Here is a 12,593-nt window from a genome sequence, read left to right on the forward strand (position 1 = left end):
GCCTCAGCGTTGAATTCAGACACGTAATGCATTTGTTCATGTTTTCTGATTGGTTAGGTGAGCATGTTTTCACATGTTTTCATGAAAAGAACATGATAAATGTCTATGCAACTACTGAAAACAACACTATTATTTTAATTCTGGTGAAAACTGTGACATTTCGAAGTGAATGTTGAAAACCGGGACATATTAGTGTTTTAGAGATATTTGTCAGTGCAAACATTACTAAGTGGCAAACAATGCGTCACTTTATACATTTTATGAATTCTTATTATTTTAGTCCTAGTCTCTGGCCTAGCATGTGCAGCTATCCTGCCTCATTTAGGCTCTTTGTTGTGGACGGTGTCGCACAGGGCTCTCGCCGTGTGCCATGAGCTGGCAGAGTTAACAGATGAGCAGATTAACAGCCTTGTGGCGACAGACTGACCGTTTTGTTGGGCCAGTTGTACTTCTCGAAGATCTCCTGCGAACGATCTTCCCCGCCATCTGTAAACATCATTATCATCTTATTGCAGCCGGCCCTCGGGGCGCTGCTCTCCTGTGGAACATGAGGGGAGGGAGAGAGAGAGAGAGAGAGAGAGAGAGAGAGAGAGAGAGAGAGAGAGAGAGAGAGAGAGAGGGAGGTGTGGAAAGGAAAAGAGACGTAGACAAGAGAAAGTATAGACAGAGACAGAAGAGGAGATTGAATATTCAGGAGACGCGGATAACATCGAAAATAATCGTTCCCCTTGAACTGTAATGTATACAGAGCACGCTGTTATGAAGAAAGGTGTGTTTGAATGGAGTCTTGTGTAGAGGTATAGTTATTCATGTATGTACCTATCTATATACATTCCAAAAGGCACCGTACTTCCTACATAAGGATAACATTGATCTATTTTTGGTCTGAAAATTGTCGCAGTACACTTTGTATACTGCATGCAAATGTATAAAGAGCAACTGCTTTCAAACATTTCTTGTTTTTTTTAATACATTTGTCCCTATACCCTTTTCCTATCGTTTAGACAATCACAATATTCCAGCCTTAAAAATTAAGTGTTATACATACAGTAAGTCATCATAAGTAGTGTCATAATGTACCGTATGTTTATAGCCAGCCGTTGGATAACGTTCAGGTTTAATTTACATCTGGCTGCCTGGCAACCCCCCCACACACGTCACAGCTGCCATTGATATGCATGCCAGCGTCATTCTGACAAGGTTCTAATAGAGATAAATAATAATGCTACAAATTACACATTCTTCATTGTGCTTCTGTCACCGAACGTGGGAGTGAGTTTGCCGCAATCATCCGATTGCAGACAGATTAAAATGATCTGATCAGGGGACCCTTCAGGGGGCCTGCCGCCCTTGAGGGGGTTCCATTCCAGGGGGTCCCCAGCAAAATGTGTTAATACATAGTCACGATCATTCAAACCCCTTTATCCATATTTTATATGTTGGCCATTAAAAAAACAAACAGATGTACAAGTGACCCACTGTGAGTTTGTACATCTGTTATTTAAGAATATTTTGGGAAAATCTTGAAAATGTTTTTACTCTTTTGGTGGTCACTGGCACAAAATATTTTCAGATGGGGTTCCGCGGCCAAATCTATATCAATTTTTGGGTCCTTGGCACGAAAAGGTTTGATAACTACAGTATACTGGCCTAATACATAGCCTGTATATATATATATATATATATATATATATATGTTTTTATTTTTATTTTTATTTTTTAAGGTTGAAAAATCACTGGTGTAGTAGCAGTTTCCAAAATCGGGATCAGCATCCAAAAATCAGGCATCGGTCGGGCTCTACTTTATTTCTCATTGCGGTGGTGGGTGTGTGGTGATGGGTAGGGGGCTTTGGGCTCCTGGCTCCATGCCTCTGGGAGCCCACCAGAGGAATACCAAGTGTCTGTGGCCCGCTCTTCTCTGGGCTGCGCTCATCAATCATCCCATCAACGCCCATTAGGGTGGCAGCCTCCTAAAATACACAGCAGCAGACGGGCGCCGCCGAGGCAGCACCTGTGTCGGCAGCCACATGGGCACCCCACCACCGACCAGAACCAACCAGGTACATTTACTCGAGTACTGCACGATATATAGACCAGAGGACCCGATTCTACAAAAGTCTTTTTGTAGAATCTAAATGTCTTTTGTTTTCTGAAAAACGTATGTTTCTAGATCAGAGGTTCTCAAAGATGTTTTTAAATCAAAGACGCCCAGAAATATATGTATTTGGCCGCGTACCCATCTCTAAATATGTTGTTCCAGGGACCTAGTGCCGCGCTATGAGCTTGTAGATCAGGTATTTTTGAATAGCTAAAGTATAAAATAATGGTTAAAGTGGTTAAAAGTGACACAGATGCTTTCCAGGTCTGTGCTTTAGATAGCATTTTGTTTAGACAGATGCCAGGTTCATTGTTTACCTGGTATCCTAATAGTTTCAATGTACAGAGTATTACTTTGACAGTGTATTGTTTAGACTGATGCTATGTTCTTGATTTACTGTGATCCTAGTTTACTGAGGCACTACCACTGTCTCTGCATTTAATGTACTTTATGTGTATGTTTTTTTTTTTTTTTTAAGATTCGTTTTTGGGCTTTTATGCCTTTATTGCAGGGGTTTTCAAAGTGGGTGACGGGGCACCCTGGGGTGCCGTGACGGCAGTCCAGAGGTGCCGCGAGATAATTGGATAATATTTGGAATTTATTTGAACACTTGAAAAAATATTTAGTATCATTTTAAACTTGAAGTACAAAGTTATTTTCAGTCAGTTCTAACCAAAATGGCTATTATCTCAATGTTTTCCTCGCAATATGATCACTAACATATCTTCACTGTCGGGCAGAAACCTTGTAAAGTTTCAAATGTGTACGTCTTTTGGTAAAGCAAAGCCCTGCTTCATCATACAAGACTGTCGCACAAAACTAGTGAAAACAGCTGATCTACAAACACGCGAGAAGATCAGCTGTTTTCACTAGTTTCATTTTCATTTTATAGATGATAAATACAAAACGAACGGTTTTGGACATACAAGGTTTCCACCCGACAACGACGATATGCTATAAATATAAGGTGCTGGGAGTGAAACCTATAATGTAGGGGTGCCTCGGATTAAAAAGTTCGGGAACCCCTGCTTTATTGGATAGGACAGTAGACTGACGGGAAATGGGGGGAGAGATGGGGAGACATGCAGCAAAGGACATCCGGATCGGGAATCGAAACAGCGCCGCCGCCAGGCATCCATGCCTATGTGGCAGTGCCTAAGTGGTATGCGCCTGGACCAGTACACCAGCGGGCGCTCCCAGTATGTGTATGTTTACTTTGCTTATTGTAAGTCGCTCGGGTTAAGGGCGTTTGCTAAATGCCTAGATTGTAAATTGCAACTTATAATTTTGTGCTACTTTGACATTACTTGATCATTTCTATTTTTCAATAGTTTATCTTCTGCTACTCCACTACATCTCAGAGGCAAACGTTGTACTTCTCACTCCACAAAAATGTGTGGATATTAATGCCGTTGCCGATACTGTTGTGCTTTTACTCAAGACAAGTATAATTTTCAATGCAGCCCTTTCTCTTGAAACAGAGAATTTCTACATTGTGGTATTGATACTTTTACTTGAGTAAAATTCTTCCACCACTAACACTCTCTACACAGCAAACATCACTTCTAAACAGGCATGCAGCCAACACCTCCGCCATTCTGGAAGCCTCTAAAGTGAAGCCGGTTCATTCCATGTCAGCACCACTTCATCATTGTTAATTCACAAAATCCAGAGTGCTAATTTAACTCTGAAACAGTGTACAAAGTGGACCGTTGCAAAGTAATTAGGTATGATTGTATCTTTGACAGATTTGTTAATTCCCTGCATTTCCCTGTGAATACTTATTTTTTTCTGCTGATAGTGTGCCAGCTCTGTTTCTTTTATTTGTTCCGTGCTAATTTGCATATTGTTGTGCTATGTATACCTGAACTGAAGCACAATGTTGTTTATGAAGAATGCAGATGCAATTAGTTTTGCATTTCATAGAGGAAACTTTTATTAATACCAGCAGCAATTCCCAATGCTTCTCTAAATGAGCAAGAAAACATTTCTGCCTCCTTTTATTAACATTTAATTGAGTTTGACCAATGTCAACTTTATTGTCTGTTATCGATATTTACAGATATCGGCTGACACCAATATGTGGCCGATATACAATATGTATCTGTGCAAATGAAACGTTTAATGTAGGAACATTCAATGTTTTATTTGCATTTGAAGACAGCTTCTACTTGTACATGTAGTGTACTGTACATACAATAACTGTTATTGTTTTCTTACTATATCATTGTTATTGTTCATTATTGCTGCTACAAGGCTGAGGAATCAAACCCTAAGGGTGTATTGACCTACAGTTCAAGAGTTAAGTGCTGAAAGGAGAAGCATGGTTCTTACATTGAGAAGCTGCTCAAAGGCAAACGTGAAGCCAGTCTTATAGTCTGTGGTCCCTTTGGCTTGCATGTGAGACACAGCCTCCTTGAAGATCTTCTTGTTACGAATGTTGGCTTGAACCAACGTCTTGAAGCAGGGGACCACAGCGTCTGCCTTCTCATTGAACTGGATTGGGAACAAAGACAAACACAGACAAAAACACAGACAAAAACACAAACAGAAAAAACATGACTCACACTGAGGTTTGACAAGCCTCAAAATATGGAGTTTTATGAATTTAAACGTTCCCCCCTATTGTTATGTATTTGATTTTCAGTGTTCTGACTTCCTCCCCTTTTCTCCTTCTCTCTCTCTTCCTCTCCCATCTTCTGTCTTTCTCCCTCCCTCTCTTCTTGATTGATTAGAGTATTTCTATATTGCAATAATGATATTTTTACTTAACTCATTTAGTGCCTGCCATTTTACCACTAGAGGGTGCCGAAAGTGCCAGGCATTTTCCCATAGAGATATGCTGGTATATGCAGAAGCCCTGCAGCCATGACTTGCCTGGACACTTTCCTTTGTGCATGTACAGGAAGAGGATGAAGTTAGCTTGAAGTTAGCTATTGGCTACCAAGCATTTTAGAAGCCTTATTTTCGTCAACTTAGCCATGATTAACCCTTGCACACCTCATGCATGGGAAAAAAACAGAGAAGAATGAGCTCTAAAAAATCCAATGCAATCCTGGATTGCATTGGGGTGGATTTGTGCAGTTTGTTCACAGCTTTCAAACAAAAAAAACCGATTGGAAATCCGTTCAGGCATTCTTGAGATAATAGCCATTATGTTTTACACTGTTGTGAGCTTGGAGGTCTGCTACCTGAGTTGTATGGGGGTTGTATGGGGGTGGAACATGCAAAATCGCGATTGAAATCATGTTCACTAGATTTGATGGGGTCCAAAAAAAAATTAAAGGCCCGCTGACACGCCCCGAAATTATAATAGTATGATACAGTAGGTCACGTGGTCTCTCTGAAAACGGTCTGAAATAGTCTAAAACTCATGTCAGTGTAATCTGCCCCTCTCCCCCCAACAACAGCTGACCAGTACAGTAAGTAGTCTAAGTACAGTCAATTAATTTGATTGGCTTATAATTTTTTCACAATGACATCATAAACATATTAACTAATATTTTAAGATAACTTTTTAAAGTGACAGTACCCCTTTCGCTGCACCTGTCTCCCTCACCCCCCTCTCTCGCAGTATGTATGTACTGTATGTGCGGTGCATTGAAGCAGGAACGGTCCCTTGGACGTGGCGTGTAGATGTGGCTGCCCCCGTGCCTCCGCGGCTGGCAGTAAACACAGCTAATTACAACCTTCCACACAAAGAACAGGTGCAACCTGGAAATGCCACTGGAAACCATTGAACAGAAACCCTCGCCAAGGTAATATCATCTGTCTCATCTCATACACAGCATTAGTCTACGAGTGTGTGTGTGTGTGTGTGTGTGTGTGTGTGTGTGTGTGTGTGTGTGTGTGTGTGTGTGTGCGTGTGCGTGTGTGTGTGTTGCCTCCAGTATGCGGTGGCGTTGGGAATGGATGATTAGAAGCCATGTCTGTAACACCTAGCGTTCAAACATCGTTTCTTGTTGAAGGTCAACTTCAAAATCAGTTGACATTTTCAGGACGGAATGATGTAAAACGTGTGTGTGTGGGTGTGTGTGTGAAAAGCTGACATTTCTCATGGGGGGGTTTGTGTTGCTTTATATTCAAATTGGTTGGAGAGCACATTCGCCCGGGCTGAACTATTCAAAGTCAGATCAATATGGATGTTTGTCAGAATAACCTAATGTCAAACTCCAGCCTCCAAGTGTTGTCATATACACAAAAGGAAGCTGCGGTCTGCATCCCCAGGGTTAGTTTAACTTACAAATATATTCATAGGCCGTGTTGTTAAGATTTTGCGATAGAAATAAGCAACCAGGTATATAAAAAACACCTTTGTTTTTACCTCTTTGAACCTATATAGTAGAAAATAGACAACCCACTGTACAAGGTTAGTTTTGAAAATCTAATAGAAAAGCTCAGATCTGCTTTTTCATAAAAGTTAAAATGTGGAATATTTTTGGAACATTTTAACAACACAAATCTTGTCTTGGGGTCCCTGGCACAAAATATTTTCAGATGGGGTTCCGCTGAGAAAATAATTTGGGGTCCCTGATCTGAAAACGATTGAGAATTAGCAAGCAGGCCCAAAATGGTCTAAAATGGTCTAAAATGTTTGTTTTATATCTGTAAGCTGAATGCTGTCATTATCCATCTTGCTTGGTGACGGTACTTTTTTCCCTTTAGAGACGCTCCGAGCCAGGCCCCGCTTTACAATAATGCTAACTGCATGAGTGCTGCCTTAGGGACGTGACTCAGGGAAATACATGGGAAATGGACTACATTTATAATAAATAAATGAATAAATAAATATTTACCGGTACATAAATAACGCGCCTTATGCCACAGAAGTGATGTGAAGTGTAGCGTGACATCTAAAGGCTGAATGTTGTCTATAGCAGTGGTTCTCAAACCTTTTTGTCTGCAGTACCCCCTTATACTGATTTCTGAAGTCAAGTACCCCCTTCCCCTGACTACAGCATTTTGCTTAGAAAAATTGACATCAAAAGTCCAGTTCCAATGCCCATATGTTCAAAATAAAACAGCATAATGGCAAATAAACATTGCTTTCTATTCAATAACAATGTACTAGTCAAGGTATCCAACTAATTGTTGTAAGGTATTCGTGTTCAGTTTGAAAGGAATCAAGAAGCTAATCCTAGGAGCGGCAGGTTAACACAAAGGTGGCCAGGGTCAAATAGAATCTGTTAATCTGTATACAATCTATTAATACAGTATACTGTAGTGTAAAGTAGGCTACATGTGTACAATAGCCTGTGGTCACAATCCAGCCAGGCAGTGCAATATTAGTAGTCAATCTCAGAAAACTACATTATACTTAGTTCATTATGCCATAAATCGTCTAAAGCCTGATTTACAGTTTATAGTTGCACGCTGGGGTGTAAATTAGGAGTTCACAAACTCAATTCTCTGTGATGTAAACACCACTAATCTAGAAATTAGCTAAAATGCTAAATGTTTTTCTCCCCTTTACTGCAGCGGTCAATAAACGCTCAGCAATGACCTTGAATCCTTGCATCCCTATTCTGAAAATGTGAATATTAGGAAAAGAATATGCAGTACAATCTACAAGCTCACAAGCCTGCGGAATGAGGAGCATTGTGAGCTTGTAGATTGGCTATTTTCAGTAAAAAGACTTGTTGTAGAGGGGAAAAAGAGGGGCCTAGTATTGACTCCTGGGAGACCCCATTCAACAAAGTATAAGGGGTTTAAGAGGCTAATGTTACACACGCACAAAATAGTACAGCAGTTCACATTTAGCATGTGATGCATACAGGAATGTTTTCTGTCCTTATTTCCTCTTTCCTTAAGCCCTTACTTTCTACAGTATATTGTTGCTGTCGGGTGGAAACCTTTTATGTCCAAAACCATCCTTTTTTATTATTAGTCATAACACATTTTAAAATAGTGGAAATAGCAGATCTACAAGCTCACACCACGTCGCAGCGCAACCGCGTTGTGAGCTTGTAGATCGGCTATTTTAATTAGCCACAATGTTTGCATCACTCTTGTATGATGAGGCAGGGTATTAATTTAGGGAAAAAACATTAACATTTGAAACATGGAGATACCAGGTTTCTGCACTTACTTTCTATATACCGTAGGGGTGAAAATCAGTTGCGTTAGATTAGCACGCTCATTTCTTGCTCTTAGAGCCAGGATTTAAAGGCATACACTGACTAAGAGCAATGGATTATCGGGGGGATTACTGAAGAAAGTCTCTGCACAGGGTTACCACGCAACTCTGGTCTGTGTGGGTGTGTGTGTGTGTGTGTGTGCGCGCGCGCGCGTGCGTGCGTCTGTGTATGGGTATTTCTCGGTCCCATACACAGCAGAATAATACGACATCCTCCTAATCATTACTCCTAATAGAAAGCTTGGTAATCAACAGCGGGTGAACACACGCACACACCACTGAAACGGGAAGCAGGCTGACGCAACGACGTGGCCGACAATGGAGTACTGAAATCTGACGTGGAAACACCACACCTTACCTGGGTTATAAAGACATTGTCACATTCAAAATCCAGGCGTTCTGTCAGGGACGTGGCTCTGTATCGCTTGTGACAGTGATTCCAAACATGTGGGCCGGGACAAGTGCAAGTGGGCCCCCGAATAATTGGCGTAACACTAGGATTTTAATGATAATCCTAGTATATATATATGTATATGTATATATGTATACAGTATATATATATATAAAATGTGGCCAATAGTGACAGCCGCCCCATCGCACTCACCCTGGCCACGTTAACGTAGTCATCATCCGTCAGCGTGTCCAACATCTCCATCACGGAGGTCTTCATCAGCTTCAAGGTGAGACCACTGACACTCCCACTCCTGGAGGACACATCACCATCACCATCATCATCATCATCATCATCATCATCAACACCACCTCTGAGCAGCAACTGCTGTGGTGTACAATTAGAGATCTCATGTACACACTGTACCTACCAGTTGGATTATGCTATTGTGTACACAGTATATTTAGATATCTTTCCTTTTTGCCTGTCCTCGACATGTTTGTCCGTTTTCTTTCTATTCTCCTTCATGCTCTCGCTGCCCCCTCCTCCCCCCGCCCACTTCTTTTTCTTTTCTCTTCCTGAAAATAACAAAACTACTGTAATTTCACGTACCACAGTAGTGACATTGCAAGAGGGGCCCCAAATCATTCAAGACCTTATGGATACCATCATATTCCTACTAATAAACAACCAAATGCTTGTCTGTTACATCCCTGATACTGCCGCCTGTACTGCACATGCGTTTCCGCCATGGTAACAGCTGCATGCTGAAACAGTGCCCAAATCTGGAGATGACTGACATCATTGATACGTCTGGGTTCTCCAACATTTAAATACTTCTGAGACTCCTAGCACATCAAATTACTTTAATTTTGTATTGCTCATTCTTTGCACACAAAGATTTGGCGGCCCCCCTGTAGTAACTCTGAGGACCCCCTAGGGGTCCCGGACCCCCTGCTAGACCGAAACAACAAAATCAGCATAGTGTTTCAAGCTCCTTTTCTCCCTGCAGTACACTTCGTCGCAATGACGAATAGCTACATCTATTTGAGCTATTCTTGAAACATTTCGCCTATGAAATAGGGATGCCAAGTTGAAGGTGGTTTAATGAGGCAGCTAAAGCTGCTTCGTAACAGGTCGGGGGAGGTGGCATATGTGCCCAGAAAAAAACACACCACACAACCCTTTAATCTGTTGACCCAGTTGCAGTCAATCTAGGTATTCACACAGAGGGATGTGTGTATTGTATGTTGTGTAGACAATAGCAGCTGGCTGACTGACTGTGTGAGATTAACATGAATGTAAGGTTGTATGGGGCAGAGAGATTTGCCTTCTGATCAGATTTCCCTCAAACCAACAGGTGGCACTGGTGCCCTTTGATGAGAAGGAAGGGACCCTGCATTCTAACCAGAGAGACCCTTATGGAGGAGACGGAGCGGGGAGAGATGGGGAGAAAAGAGAGAGAGAGAGAGAGAGAGAGAGAGAGAGAGAGAGAGAGAGAGAGAGAGAGAGAGAGAGAGAGAGAGAGAGAGAGAGAGAGAGAGATACTCACACATCCATGATAATGTCCTAAGGAGATGTTAATGTTATTTATGTACATCAATGCGTGTCGTTTTGTGTAAGGGAACCTTGATTGTCTTTTTAACCTTCTATCTATCTATGTTGCAAGCGATTACATACATCAAATCAAAGAGAGAGAGAGAGAGAGAGAGAGAGAGAGAGAGAGAGAGAGAGAGAGAGAGAGATACTCACACATCCACGATGATTATCATGTCTTTTGGGGATGACGCTCCTTGGATGTACCTGTTCAAAACAAAAAGACAAAAGAGTTCATTGTTTGTTCCCGATAAATCATCTTTGTCAAGGAGAATGGATTCCAAAAAGTTTACAATAAGCAGAGCCATGATAATATGGTGCCATATTCTGAGCCCACCAAAGCTACAGAATTCTGAAATGGCTTATGAGCTTAGAAGAGTTTGATATGTTGTGCTGTGTAATTCAGACAGACTGGGGACAGACCTCAACACAAAGCCTCCTCCTCCTCTCTGTCGAACAACCATACAATAGCCCTTCTTATCTGTAAATAAAGAACCAAGCCAAACTAATTGCCTCGCTGGATCTGCTCATCTACATAAATAATGTCTGACCAAAATGTACAATAATAGGGTATTCCTGTCATCCTGGCCTACGATGGGCTTAAACCCCCAGTGATGGCTTAATGAGCTGAGATGATTCAAGGAGTCAGTTGTAGCTTCGCTAGCCAGACTATATCACTGCGTGGATATAAGTCTGGTACTTCTATATGGAAGTTTTTTCCCCCCCAAGGGGCAGATAAAAAAATTTACACAATTGGTTAGACCAGACCAATACTGGGCCCTGATAGGTCACCCAGCTCTTCGGGGTGAGGAAATGGATTCACAATTGAGCGGGGCCAGACCCAAATCCCAATAAAACGGAACCTCACCCGACAGCAGCCTTTTGGTTTGGACATTCAAATTATCGAACGTGTCAGGAACGTTTCCCTGTGCCCAGCCGAGTGGCAAAATGTTTGTTTGAAACAGCCACACTACATAGTTAAAATATGGAGAGGTTTCTGCCCGACAGCGAAACGAAAAGAAAAGCTGAAATATGGAGATACAAGGTTTGTGGCCGTGGGCGGCGCTATATTTAGTCGGCCTGTGCTATATGTAAACATGTCAGCTATAGCAGAGTTGAGCGGAGAGGAGCTGACCTGTGTGCTTATGCAGCCAGAGCTGATGCTCTTCCTCTCTAATGAGTCATCAGTGGGACGGACTGCATCAGAAGCGTTGTTTACTCTGGCCAGGAATTTAATGTCAGGGAGGGAAAACCAGATGCTTAAGACCATTAACGCTACTGTCGACTGTCGAGCAGTGTGTGTGTGTGTGTGTGTGTGTGTGTGTGTGTGTGTGTGTGTGTGTGTGTGTGTGTGTGTGTGTGTGTGTGTGTGTGCGTACACTTTACAATTTAGGCATTTAGCAGACACTCTTAACCAGAGCAACTTAAAATAAGCAAAGGTGAACACATACATCAAATGGAGAGACAGGGTAGTGTCTCGGTACACTAGGCAAAAAGAACTTAGCGTCAGTCTAAACAATATACGAAAATATGACAAAATATGAATCTGCATTGCAACTTGTGTGGAATGCAAAGCAAGAAGCCCCGGCTATAGAACCTCTTTGTATCATGCGGGGAAGATATTAAAGGGCAACTCCACACTAAATAACATCTATGCCCATTTTCCTACAGAAATGCCCTTGTCGTCCAGTTTCCCCAGGAGAACCCAGCAGCCCTCATAGCATAGAGTGGAGCCCATAAGCCTATCGCTTTTACACTATTTGTTGCGCTCAAAAGTGTTTTTATCAATCTGTAATTAGTTGTCATTACACACGCATCCATGCCATTGTTGTCCCACACGAGCCGCCACACTCTGCTAAACAGATGTTAGGATAGGATACCAAGTAAATAATGAACCTAGCATCTGTGTAAAAAAAACAAGTAATGTATGTAGGATTACTATGCTTGAGAGCCAAAATGTCAGAAAGTAGGCTATAGTAGAGTTTGAGAAATATTGACATTGTAAGGACAATGCCATGGTCCTCAAAAGAGAAATGGTTGATTTCAATGGTTAAATCTACAAGCTTACGGCGCATAGAGCTTGTAGATCGGCTATCGTCGGTGCGCAACAGTGCATAACACTGCCAAATTGTAGTAATACCAACTTGCGTGCGTGTGTGTGTGTGTGTGTGTGTGTGTGTGTGTGTGTGTGTGTGTGTGTGTGTGTGTGTGTGTGTGTGTGTGTGTGTGTGTGTGTGTGTGTGTGTGTGCGTGCGTGCGTGTCTGTGACTGCATTTGCGTGTGTGGGCTGCCATGGCTGTGTCAGGCAGAGAGGTGGCACACAATGAACCTCGGGAGGCTGGACTACTTGTTCCCTATGAGAGGCACAGCCA

The 12,593-nt window shown here is 42.0% G+C and overlaps 1 protein-coding gene across 1 annotated transcript in view; it reads right to left on the bottom strand.

Annotated features, from left to right (window-relative positions):
- cacna2d2a (calcium channel, voltage-dependent, alpha 2/delta subunit 2a) overlaps positions 1 to 12,593 on the bottom strand; it is a gene marked incomplete at both ends in the record, with an annotated part of 322,235 nt that overhangs the window by 61,791 nt on the left and 247,851 nt on the right. Inside the window, 4 exons of the mRNA XM_080728771.1 lie at positions 428 to 538; positions 4,433 to 4,594; positions 8,839 to 8,938; positions 10,378 to 10,428. Of these exons, the coding sequence (XP_080584897.1) occupies positions 428 to 538; positions 4,433 to 4,594; positions 8,839 to 8,938; positions 10,378 to 10,428 (424 nt within the window). The remainder of the gene's footprint in view (positions 1 to 427; positions 539 to 4,432; positions 4,595 to 8,838; positions 8,939 to 10,377; positions 10,429 to 12,593) is intronic.

Source organism: Nannobrachium achirus (genome assembly GCF_963921795.1).
Source record: "Nannobrachium achirus genome assembly, chromosome: 6".
NCBI lineage: Eukaryota > Metazoa > Chordata > Actinopteri > Myctophiformes > Myctophidae > Nannobrachium > Nannobrachium achirus.